General features: G+C 45.8%; 1 protein-coding gene across 1 annotated transcript in view; it reads right to left on the bottom strand.

Moving 5' to 3' along the window:
* The window catches only part of pappa2 (pappalysin 2), a 514,150-nt gene that overhangs the window by 165,195 nt on the left and 336,186 nt on the right, over positions 1-12,769 (bottom strand). The window contains exon 17 of the mRNA XM_085977999.1: positions 4,118-4,331. Coding sequence (XP_085834125.1) covers positions 4,118-4,331 — 214 coding nt within the window. The remainder of the gene's footprint in view (positions 1-4,117; positions 4,332-12,769) is intronic.

The following is a 12,769-nucleotide window of genomic DNA, read 5'->3' as shown; positions in this document are numbered from 1 at the left end:
ATTACAGCTGCCCTCCCACCTGGCTGGTTGGGTGTCCTTATGTCAGCTACAGTGCTTCAGGTTACAAGGCAGTCTTGTGCCTCCCTTTACCAAGGATCATTGCTCAATTCCACTCAGCCTATATCTGCATTGTGTTAGAAGCCCCTGAAAGGCCCAGCACTTCACCCCCAGCACACCTCTTTATATTAAAAGCATCTGCACACTATGTAGTGTGTGGAAACCACATTATCGTAAGCAGATTATGGTGGGGGAGGTGCTTGTGAATATCTTGCTTGTTATATTTCCCCCTGGCGCTGGGTTCCAGGAACTTGCTCTTGCAATTGAACAGAAGGCAAAAAAAAGAAACTTAATTAGCTGGAAGTTAGCTGGTTTTTTGTTGTCTTACCCAGTTCCTCCCAGCATGACAGCAGCATTATCATCGAGTCATAAAGTTGACCCTTTCACGTGTCATAGCTTTGTACAGTGAAACATAAAAAGGGACAACAAGGTCGCTGTGGAGGAGCGGGTATGGAACATTTTTCAGCTCTCTACTTTGCTCTGTTCCTCGCGAGGACACTATCTCAAGGTTGGGACACAGTTTCGCAGGTGGCACCAGTCCTTGCCCAACTCTTAACATGTGAGCCCAGAAGGAGCGTATTCACAGGCTATTCACCGGCGGAGGACGCCAGCCAAGCCAAATCGTCAGCCAAAGTCCACACACAACTTCCATTTCTACAGCACCCTTCAAGCCACACACTCACACATGCCTGCACACATACACACGTGAACACTCATACATGCATGCACACATACACATGTGAACACTCACACATGCCTGCACACATACATGTGAACACTCACACATGCATGCACACATACACATGTGCGCACAAACTCGTGCACATGGACACTCATACCCATGCACTCATACTCACATGCATGCATAAATGCACACACACATGCATACATATACACAATCTCTCTCTCTTTCTCTAACAGGGGTCACCAGAAAGCAGCCAGCAGTGGGAATTCTGGCTAATTCTTCCCGACCAAATTAGTTGTGCTAAAACCAGTTGTAGCATCCCAGTAAACCCAATGCACCTGGTGGGAGCATTTATCTGTTAAGTCCTTGCTGGGAGCGTATAATGTCTACATATGTGGGCATGCAACATCATACACAAAACTCCAAAAAGGCTGGAAAAAAACTATGTATAGTTTGGAAAATTCCAGCCAATCACTTCCTCAGAATAATATGAATACTATTTTGAATAAATCTTGTTTAGGGAATTGAAGAGATTTAAATGCAAGATGAATGGGCCTAGGCTTTCTCCCTCACCTTACCGGTGTAGCTGGGGCGTTCCGAGGTGATTTCCCACCGTTTGCGCTCTTGGAACACTAGATGCAAGGGTTGCCTGTTGGGCCCTGGTGGCCAGCATTCAGAATTGGACAGAGGGTATTCTCAGGGCAAAATAGTGAAGATCAAAGGAAAAGGTCAGTGGCCACCTCTTTCTCCCACTAAGTCAGGCCCCAAAGGCAGAGAGAGAAAGGGGGAGAGAGAGAGAGCGAAAAGGGGGGGGAAAGAGAAAAAGGGGGAGAGAGAGAGAGACAGGGGGAGAGAGAGAGAGAGAGAAAGGGGGGGAGAGAGAGAGAAGGGGGGAGAGAGAGAGAAGGGGGAGAGAGAGAGAAACAGGGGGAGAGAGAAAGGGGGGGAAGAGAGAGAGAGACAGGGGAGAGAGAGAGAGAGAGACAGGGGAAAGAGAGATGGGGGAGAGAGAGACAGGGGGAGAGAGAGAGAGAGAGAGAGACAGGAAGAGAAAAGGGGAGAGTGAGGGAGAAAGGCTGAGGGAAAGGGCAAGGAAAACGGGTGAGAAAGCCTGATATGTACTCCCAGTCGGGAAGGTTCAGCGCAGAGAGCACATGTTGGTAAAATTACTCTTTCTGTTGCCATTAGAAACAACCAGTGGTCAACATAGTGTTGTGAGCCTGCGCTACAAATGGGTGAAGGCTTGGCTGCAGGTGTGAACTTTCACATTCCCAGCACCTATACCTGACTTACTAGTTACAGGTCAGTGTAGACTCTCTCTCTCGCTGTACTGACCTATGTGCTTCCATCAGATCGTGACCTGCATGACACAAGAAGGTTTCAGTGATAAAAGACCACTCACCTGTTTCTAGCTCACTCCTGTTCTTCAGGTACATTTCCCCCTTGCCTTGGCATAAAGTCCGTGCATTTTCTGCTCCGAACATTGAAGATTCAATGAACTGACCACAATCTTCGAGTGTAATCTCAACTCTAACGCCCCTGGGCCTACATCTGTGGCCCTGTATTTCACATTCTGATTCCATCTTGTGCACGCAGCTCTCTTCTGATACTTGGATGTGTGCTTTGCGATCAAGAACTGATGAAAAGTCTCTCTTCTCTCTTTAGGGTGACCTTCCAGTTTTATATTTACTTTAAGTGTTGAATATTATGGACTGCAGATGTCTCTGTGAATTCATTAGTGCTGCACGATGCTATCTGCCAATGATAGGAGCCCTCCCGCTGGCCAGGACTGATCGAACCAGTTGTCCTTACCCCTGGGATGGGATGCTAAATTAATACATAATGTGCTGTCTGTCTATTGTTCTGACTGAGTTCTCGTAAAATGTGGGCAGTGAAGTTAAACAGACTTTGCGTTAGTGAAGACTTGCACGCTCCTGGGTTGGGAATTCAACACTCTGCTGTGAGTTAATGAGCGGCCCTATAATGACCCCTCTACAACAGTTCTGCCAAGCATAATGTAGATGTGGTGCATTTAACAGCACAAGTAGCAACAGAGGAGGCACTGCACGCACACACACACACAAATACACACACAACAACATGCATTTATATAGCGCCTTTAACGTAGTAAAATGTCCCAAGGTACTTCACAGGAGCGATTATCAAACAGAATTTGACACCGAGCCACATAACAACAACTTACATTTATATAGTGCATTTAACGTAGTAAAACATCTCCAGGCGCTAAACAGGAGCGTTATCAATAAAAAAACAAATTTTTTTGACACTGAGCCACAGGAGGAGATATCAGGACAGATGACCAAAAGCTCGATCAAAGAGGTAGGTTTTAAGGAGCATCTTAAAATAGAGAGCGGTAGAGAGGCGGAAAGGTTTAGGGAAGGAATTCCAGAGCTTAGGGCCAAGGCAGCTGTAGGCACGGCCACCAATGGCTGAGCGATTATAATCAGGGATGTTCAAGAGACCAGAATTGGAAGAGCGCAGAAGTCTCGGGGGCGTTGTGGGGCTGGAGGAGATTACAGAGATAGCGAGTGGAGAGGCCATGGAGGGATTTGAAAACAAGGATGAGGATTTTAAAATTGAGGCATTGTTGGACAGGGAGCCAGTGGAGGTCAGCAAGCACAGGGGTGATGGGTGAATGAGATTTGGAGCGAGTTAAGGTACGGGCAGCAGAGTTTTGAATGAGTTCAAGTTTATGGAGGGTGGAAGATGGGAGGCCATCCAGGTGAGCGTTGGAATAGTCAAGTCTTGACAAAGGCATGGACGAGGGTTTCAGCAGCAGATGAGCTGAGGCAGGGTCGGAGTCGAGCGATGTTACAGAGGTGGAAGTAGGCAGTCTTGGTGATGTAGTGGATATGTGGTCGGAAACTCATCTCGGGGTCAAACACAACAGCAAGACTGTGAATGGTCTGGCTTAACTTAAGACAGTTGCCAGGGATGGAAACGGTGGTCAGGGAGTTGGTGGAGATATTAAGACAGGCTTGATCAAAGATGTGGGTTTTAAGGAGTATCTTAAAGGAAGAGAAGTAGAGAGGTTTAGGGAGGGAATTCCAGAGCTTATGGCCTTGGCAGCTGAAGGCATGGCCGCCAATGGTGGAGCACAAACACAAACTCCAGGTATTTAGAAGGCCCACATGAACCTTTCATTTACAGCCAGAGACCTTCCCTCATGTGGGCAGTGAGGTTGACACTGACGGGCTGAGGACTCGACCCTCCCGCAGCCAGTAAAATCAGCAGTCAACAGTGGCAGTGGCTCTGCTACCACCAGAGGACATCCCTGGGTACCTCCAGTTGCAGGAGCAGTATCCGATCCACACTGGGATCTCCATTGTAGGATAAGCGCATTATCTTACTTACTTTCTGGATCTCTTGTCGTTATTCCCATGGACATAATAGCCGGGGATGCATTTGTATCTGCAGGCAGAACCGACGTCATGAGCTCCTTGTTGGCACCTTGGCACCAGCAGCTTTGCATTAGCTACTGGTGGTGGCGCAGGGCATTCCACCTTGCAGTAGGCCTCCGGGAACGACCACAGGCTGTCTTCCATACACATCAGGGAGTGGTTTTCTCCTAAAGACAAAAGCCATGAATACAGTAGTGGTTTCTCCGTGTTCTTTACTCTGTCCTACAGCGTAACATTCTAGGGCAACTGTGACAGCTTCAAGTATCAAAATTGCGCATGTCCATTAAAAACGTGCTGAATGCCAGTTCCCCTGGTGGTGCTTAAAATATACTCAGTGTTTTATTTTAGGTATTAATTGTTGGCAACTCTCAGCATTTTAAAAGGTTACGACAACATCATATTTTACAAACATAAAGCCCTCGCAGCACAAAGAATTCCAAATTTGAACCACATGTTCGGAAAGGTCCCAGCATTATTTAATTGATCAATCAGAGGACGATGCTGATGAACGGTGACATTGTTTTGAGCAGTGGTTTGGCAGAATCTGACTCTTGAACAATCTCCCAAATGGTTTAACTCACCCACTGCCGAATCCCCTCCACAAATCACATTTGCTGAGCACAGCTCCGTATTGAAAGTAAATTTTGCTGCTATCATGTTGATTATGAAGAATGAATTCAAATCATTCACATCAACGCTCTTCCATTCACATAAATGTGATGAAGATCATCAAAATGTCTCTGGTCAAAAAATTCAGATGTAAATCGGTTTCATATGTATTGAGTGTCTGATCATTCTCAGTTAGACAGTACAGCTGTACAAAACCAAGAGCAATGGTTGACACATCAACCTGCAGTACTGGCAGGGTAGAACATTCATGAGCAGCAAAGTCTGCCTGTCAAGAATTTCTTCGGAGGGATGGACTTTCACATGTGTGAAGCTGTAATGGAAGTAAAGGGGTTATGGTAGTGTGGTGGCTATGTTACTGGACTAGTAATCTAGAGGCCTGGACTAATAATCCAGGGAATGTGAGTTCAAATCCCACCATGGCAGTCTCAGAACTTGAATTCAGTTAAAATTATCTGGAAATAAAAAACTGGCATCAGTAAAAGTGACCATGAAGCTGTTGTTTTATCAAGAGCCTAGCCGGTTCACTGATATTCTTGGGGAAGGAAACTTGCCGTCCTTACCCGGTCTGGCCTATATCTGACTCCAGTCCCACACCAACGTGGCTGACTCTTAACTGCACCATAAAGTGGCCTAGCCACTCAGTTATATAAAACCTCTGCAAAGAATTGCAGCAGATCAAGAAGGTGGTTCACCACCACCCTCTTAGGACAACTAGGGAAGGGCAATAAGTGCCGGCCTTCCCAGCGATGTCCACATCCCGAGAATTAATTTTTTTAAATCTAGGTTAAAACTTGAGATCAGAAGCTTTGTTGGAAGTGCCGCCTTTTGGATGAAATGTTAAATCAAGTCCACCATTCTCAGGTGGGTGCTTAAGATCTATTTCTCATAAGAACAAGGAGCTTTTCTGGTATCCTGGCCAATACTTAAACCTCAAGCAACACTAGCAAAATAGAATAACTGTTTTTATGTAATTTTATTACATTTGTGGGACTTTGCTATGTGCAAATTGGCTGCTACATTTGCCTGCAAAACGACAGTGACTACACTTCAAAAGCAGTTAATTTGCTATGAAGCACTTTGAAACATGCTGAAGGTGCGAGAGGTGCTTTATAAATGCAAGTTCTTCTCTTCTTCCCTTCCCAATCCCCTGCACATCTTCTGTCTTAAAACTCTTCCCATGCTTTGTTCTTCATTCCCCATGAAGCGTTAGTTATCCCTTGACTTTAGCTCATTGTTCTACTTCTACACACCACCACGGCAACATGCACAGATCCCAGATGCAACCACATAGTATATTGTGGAATTACATCTGGTCAGACCGGGACCCAAGATCTAATTTGCATCTTATTTAAATAGAAAATAAAAACATTAGTAACAATTACACTTCTATAGTACTCAAGTACAGAAAGTAGCCTCATAGCATTTCTAAACTATTAGGATGGTATAAGATGAACTAGATAGACTGTTATCTTTATTTCATCTAGTAATTCCAATGTTCCTAATAATTCTGCTTTGGATGGGGGGGGGGAAACTTTTGTACTATCCCATACACGCCAATCTAGAAAACTCGCAAAAACTGGTGAACTTCAAAAAAGCTGACAAGTCAAAATATAACATACAACTGAAAATTAGTCCTGAATAAAGCTCTGCGACCAAGGTTATTGCTTCAAGGAGACGGAATAAGTTAAATTCCTTTTTATTGCAGAATGTTTACCGCTGTATTGGGATCCATATAAATTTTGGATTTTTTAAAATCTTGTTATTGAAAGCCATCCCCAATTGTGCATAATTACTGCCTTCCCTGCATGCGTCTTTGCATAGTCCCATTCGCTCAAACCGTGAGCAATGCCACGGGACTTGAACTAGTTAAATTAGAAAAACTCAACATAATCCAAAATGGGTAGGTCTTGTGAAACAAATAAGCATGCAAAAGAGTGTTGTATTGTGTTGAAAGAAAAATGCTATTCATTGAATCATAGAATGGTTACAGCACAGAAGGAAGCCATTCGGCCCGTCAAGCTCGTGCCAGCTCTCGGCAAGAGCACTTCAGCTGGTCCCACTCCCCCACCCTTTCCCCATAGTCCTGCAAAATTTTTTCTTTCAGGTACTTATCCAATTCCCTTTTGAAAGCCATGATTGAATCTGCCTCCACCACCTAGTCAGGCAGTGCATTCCAGATCCTAACCACTGGCTGCGTAAAAAAGTTTTTCCTCATGTTGCCTTTGGTTCTTTTGCCAATCACCTTAAATCTGTGTCCTCTGGTTCTCAACCCTTCCACCAATGGGAACAGTTTCTCTCGATCTACTCTGTCTAGACCCATCATGATTTTGAACACCTCTATCAAATCTCCTCTCAACCTTCTCTGCTCTAAGGAGAACAACCCCAGCTTCTCCAGTCTATCCACATCACTGAAGTTACTCATCCCTGGAACCATTCTTGTAAATCTTTTCTGCACCCTCACTAAGGCCTTCACATCCTTCCTGGTGCAGTGCCCAGAATTGGACACAATTCTCCAGTTGAGGCCAAACCAGTGTTTTATAAAGGTTCATCATAACTTCCTTGCTTTTATACTCTATGCCTCTATTTATGAAGCCTAAGATCCCGTATGCTTTTTTAACCGCTTTCTCAACCTGCCCTGCCACCTTCAATAATTGAAAAGAAACCATATTCTGTAACCATGATGTTAATCTGCGCTTTGACCAATTTTGGAACCAAATAATCTGGGAGTTTATTTACAGTACTGTTAATATTTTATCAGAGGCTGAGGGCCACATTCACTAAGCTTTTACCTTTAAAATACACCATGTCACTGTTATCTGCAGCTGAATCTCTCCAATTTCCATCTCAGATTCCTTTTACTTTTGGTGCAACCTCACATTTTTGAGAAAATTCATTCATTGTGGCCATTTGACCTCTGCTCTTTCTATTAAATTGTTGCCCATGCACTATGCCTAATTATTTATTCACACAAACCTTTATTTGAAGGATTTTCTCTAAAGAGAAACTGTTTCCAATGGCAGAAAGGTCAGTAACCAGAGGGCACAGATTTAAGGTAATTGGCAAAAGAACGAGAGGTGAGATGAGGAGAATCCTTTTATGCAGTGAGTTATGATGATCTCGAATGGTCTGCCTGAAAGGGCGGTGGAAGCAGGTTCAATAGTACCTTTCAAAAGGGAATTGGTTAAATACTCAAAGGGGAAAATTTTGCAGGGCTATGGGGAAAGGGACTAATTTGATAGCTCTCCTTCGAAGAGCTGGCCGAGGCACGATGGACCGAATGGCCTCCTTCTGTGCTGTATCATTCTATGATTCTATAAAGTTGAGAAATACATGCTGGCACTGTAATCCATTGCCACACAGATATTGGGGAGAGGGTACATATTCAGCTCATCGCACTGTGTGGCAATTATGCACTTAAAAATCAGACCTCAGTTTCTGTTAGGAATGAAAATGATTTTCCCAACCAGAGCTTTTACACAGATTGGTCTTGTCGTAAATTTGCTAACTGGTGAATGTTATAAGGTCTCTTTTCAAGTTGTGATTACGGTTAATGGTATTTTTCTTGAGAGAAAGCTTGGCCAACTAAAGCACTCACTGAGTAAACAGAAAGAGAAAACTTGGTAAATAAATCCCAGCTGCTTAGAAAAGTGGCTGCTACAAAATAAAACTCCAAACAAACATTGGCCCAGAAATTCCGTTCGCAGCCCTCAGAGGCTGCGATCCTGAAAAATCTGCGCTTGGACTGGAGGGCTCCCGGGAGGTGCAGAATTCCGTTGCTGTGCCTCTTCAAACTGCCAGTGTGCAGGGCCGTGTATCCCAGGGGCACAGGCGGTTCGCAGCATCCCTGGGATCACGTGGGCCATGGGGAGCCAAACAGAGCAGGGAATCTCCATTCATAGATTTGACAGGAAGTCAAATCGATGACTAGCGATCAGCCCAATACATAAGTAAAACTTCAAATACATTTTCTTAAAAATCACATTTTTAAAATGATTATAAATTACATAAATTAACTATTTTAAACAAAAATTTAAATTTTTGAAAAAAATAATTAAAGTTTTTAACAGGGTTAAAAATAAACTTACCTTTCTTTAAAGTATTTTAAAATGATAAATCAGTGGAAATTTTTTTTTTTTTTAAACTTTCTTCACCTCTTAGCCTGATAAAAGCAGGCCTTCCGCTTGCTTTTCCAGGCGCAGCTACTACTGACTTACCCGGACTGCATCAACTGCAAAAAAAATGGAAATTGTAGCCGCACGCGCTGCCTCTCCGGTGCAGGCGTTGGACCTGTGAAGCCATTTCTTCAGCAAACGGAAGTTCCAGTTTCCAGCGCATGCGCAGTGCATGCGTAAAACCGGCACTTCCGTTGGCCCTACGGGTGAGTACACAGCGCGTACACACCCATAGGGAACGGAACTTGTGGGCCAATACTTCTTGTATAAATTAGTATTTATATTACCACCCTGACTTTTTACATGCTTTGAATCAATCGACAAAAATAAGTCATGGTGTTTTATAGAGTAAAGTAATAGAAACACAATTTATTATTAATAGAAACACAATCTACCTACACACACTACTGTAGATGGCTGTCCACCAGCAGAGCCAACACACATGTATAGTCTGCATCTCAGGGTTTACCTTCATACCTGTGCCATAGCTGTAGCCACTGGGCATGAGTTAGGGGGATCACTTCAGAGCACCTGCCACAGAAGAGGTGTACCGTGCAAGATCTGGTGGGGCGAATTACAGTCCCGAAAATTGCCGAACATTAAAGGGCTGTGAAGTCACACGAATGGCCACTAAAAAACCTGACTGCTTGCACAAATCGCAAGCCATTGTCAACTATCCTGTACGCTACAGGAACAGGAGTCAGCCATTCAGCTCCACAAGCCTGTTCTGCCATTTAATTAGATCATGGCTGATTTGTATCTTAACTTCAGTTACCCGCCATGGTTCCGTATCCCTTAATACCCCTGTCTAACAAAAATTTATCAATCTCAGTTTTGACATTTTCAATTGACCCCTAGCCTCAACAGCTTTTTGGGGTTAGAGAGTTCCAGATTTCCACTACCCTTTGTGTGTAGTATTGCTTCCTGGCATCACGGCTGAACAGCCTAGCTCTAATTTTAGAGTTATTCCCCCTTGTTATGGGCTCGTCCACCCAAGAAATAGTTTGTCTCCATCTACCCTATCAAATCCTATTAAACACCTCAATTAGATCGTCCCTTAATCTTCTATAATCAAGGAATACAAGCCTAGTCTATGCAACCTGTCCTCATAATTTAACCCTTTTAGCTCTGGTATCATTCTGGTGAAGCTGCACTACCCCCCATCCAAGGCCAATGGATCCTTCCTGAAGTGCGGTGCCTGGAACTGAACGCAGTGCTCCAGATGGGGTCTAACCAGAGCGCTGTACAGCTGTATAACTTCCACCCCTTTGTATTCCAGCCCTGTTGAGATAAAGGTCAACATTCCATTAGCTTATTTAATTATTTTTTGTACCTGTCCAGTAGTTTTTAGTGATTTCTGTACTTGGACCCCAAAATCTCTGCTCATCCATAGTTTCTAGCTTCTCGCCATTTAGGAAATATTCTGATTTGTCTTTCTTAGATCCAAAGTGGATGACCTCACACATTCCCACACTGAGCTCCAGTTTTGCCCACTCACTTAATCTATCAATGTCCCTTTGCAACTTTCTGCTCGCATCTACACTACTTGCTGTGCCACCTAACTTAGTGTCATCAGCAAACTTGGATATACGGCTCTCTATTCCTTCATCTAAGTCATTTGTAAATATTGTGAAAAGCTGAGGCCCCAGTACAGAAGCCTGGGGGACACTGCTAGTCTGGACACCTGCCAAGAGGCTATGTCACCATTACCCCTGCTCTCAGTCTCCTACCTCCTAGCCCAATTTCCTATGCAAGCCAATAGGTTGCCTCCATATTTACTGCTGTAGTGTGTGACACTACACTGTACAACTTAAAGTTACAATGTAGGAATCGTCGAATTCCTAACTAATAACTGAGGTCGACTCGGGAGATCAAACAAACAGGTCTTTAATGTAAGACTAAACGAGTTCAAACCGTTTGTTGAGATCGATACAGGAGAACCACGAGAACAGGTCATAACAAGATGAAGATTCCACGAGGACTGCTTGGGCAGTCATGTGGTTTGCGACATGACGTCATCGTGTTTGCCCGCGTTTTCCCACGCTCTTAAAGGGGCCACGCCCCGTACATACAAACACTATATACAAAGCACAGTAATGTCTAACACAATGGTACCGGCTTAGGCTGGTGTTAGAACATCGTTAAAGGGAATTATAGTTGCCCAGAGTCATTCAGTGGCTCCGCCACATGCGCCCCCCCAGAATTCGCTTTAACGGACAAAGTCAAGCAGTGAGGGGGTCTGATGAGCCTGTCAGAACGACTCCTGTACTCCTGAGGCGGAGGCTGTTGGGCGGCTGGCGGTCTGGCGGGCGGTTGCACTTGGTCTGCTGTAACGGCGATGGGTGGCCGACCTCATCTCGGCGGTTGTGCTGTCTCGACGGGGCGGTCGAGGTCCAGATGTGCTGGCTTTAAGCGATCGACCGAAATGTGGTCCGGTTTACCACCGACATCTACCGTGAAGGTTTTGTCCCCTGCCTCCAACACACGGAAGGGACCAGTATATGGGGCCTTGAGTGGATCCCTATGAGCATCGTGGTGAATAAAGACGTACTCAGCCTTGTGAAGCTCCGGGGGAATGTGCGAACTCTGCAGCCCATGATGCGAAGTGGGCACCGGTGCGAAGCATCTGGCCGCCTCCTGGTGACTAGTAAGCTGGTCAGACGCGGACCATGGCTTCGTCGATGCTGGCAGGAAATCACCCGGGACTCGCAGCGGCTGACCGTACACCAGCTCCGCTAATGAAGAGTGAAGGTCTTCCTTGGGGGCCGTGCGAAGGCCCAACAGGACCCACGGTAGCTTGTCTGCCCATCCAGCATCCTGGAGGCTGGCCCTCAGGGCGGCTTTCAGTGATCGGTGGAAGTGTTCACAGAGGCCATTCGCCTGTGGGTGGTAGGCCGTGGTGCGGTGCAATTTGACACCGAGTCCTTGGGCCACTGCATTCCAGAGTTCGGAGGAAAACTGCGGTCCTCTGTCAGAAGAAATATCTGCGGGCACTCCGAAACGGGCGACCCAGGTGGAAATGAACGCCCTGGCCACGTCCGCCGAAGTAGTGGATGATCGGGGAACCACCTCCGGCCATCTGGTGGTGCGGTCAACCATGGTCAGGATGTGTGAAAAACCATGGGAGGGTGGGAGTGGTCCAACCAGGTCCACATTGATATGGTCAAAACGTCGATCCGGAACTGTGAAGATGGCCAATGGAGCTTTGACGTGGCGCTGTACTTTGGCCTTTTGGCAGACCACGCAGGTGTTGGCCCAGTCACGGACATCCTTATGCATGCCATGCCATACGAATTTTGCTGACATCAGCTTCTGAGAGGCCTTCATTCCTGGGTGTGACAACCTGTGTATGGCGTCGAACACCTTACGGCACCAGACGACCGGCACGACCGGGCGAGGGTCCCGTACGGAGAGGTCACACAACAGCGTGGTGCCTGCCGAATGGAACTTGACATCAGCCAACCGGAGGCCAGTGACGGTCATTCTGCAGGCTTGGACTTCTGGGTCTGAGGCTTGGTCCGCTGCCATGAGGGCGTAATCGATGCCCAAATGAACTGTATTGATGGTCGCGCGGGAGAGGCCGTCTGCCACCAGGTTGTCCTTACCGGCCACGTGCTGTATATCAGTGGCAAATTCGGATATGTAGGTCAGTTGACGTTGCTGTCGGGATGACCACGGTTCGGCGGTCTTGGCCATGGCAAAAGTTAGTGGCTTATGGTCCACAAAGGCGATGAAAGGACATCCTTCCAGGAGGAAGCGAAAATGGTGGATGGCCAGAAAAAGGGCGAGCAACTCCCGGTCAA

Source organism: Somniosus microcephalus, chromosome 3 (genome assembly GCF_052327205.1).
Source record: "Somniosus microcephalus isolate GS21.2 chromosome 3, FLI_Smic_1.0, whole genome shotgun sequence".
Lineage (NCBI taxonomy): Eukaryota > Metazoa > Chordata > Chondrichthyes > Squaliformes > Somniosidae > Somniosus > Somniosus microcephalus.
This window is presented reverse-complemented; position numbering and strand designations above follow the sequence as displayed.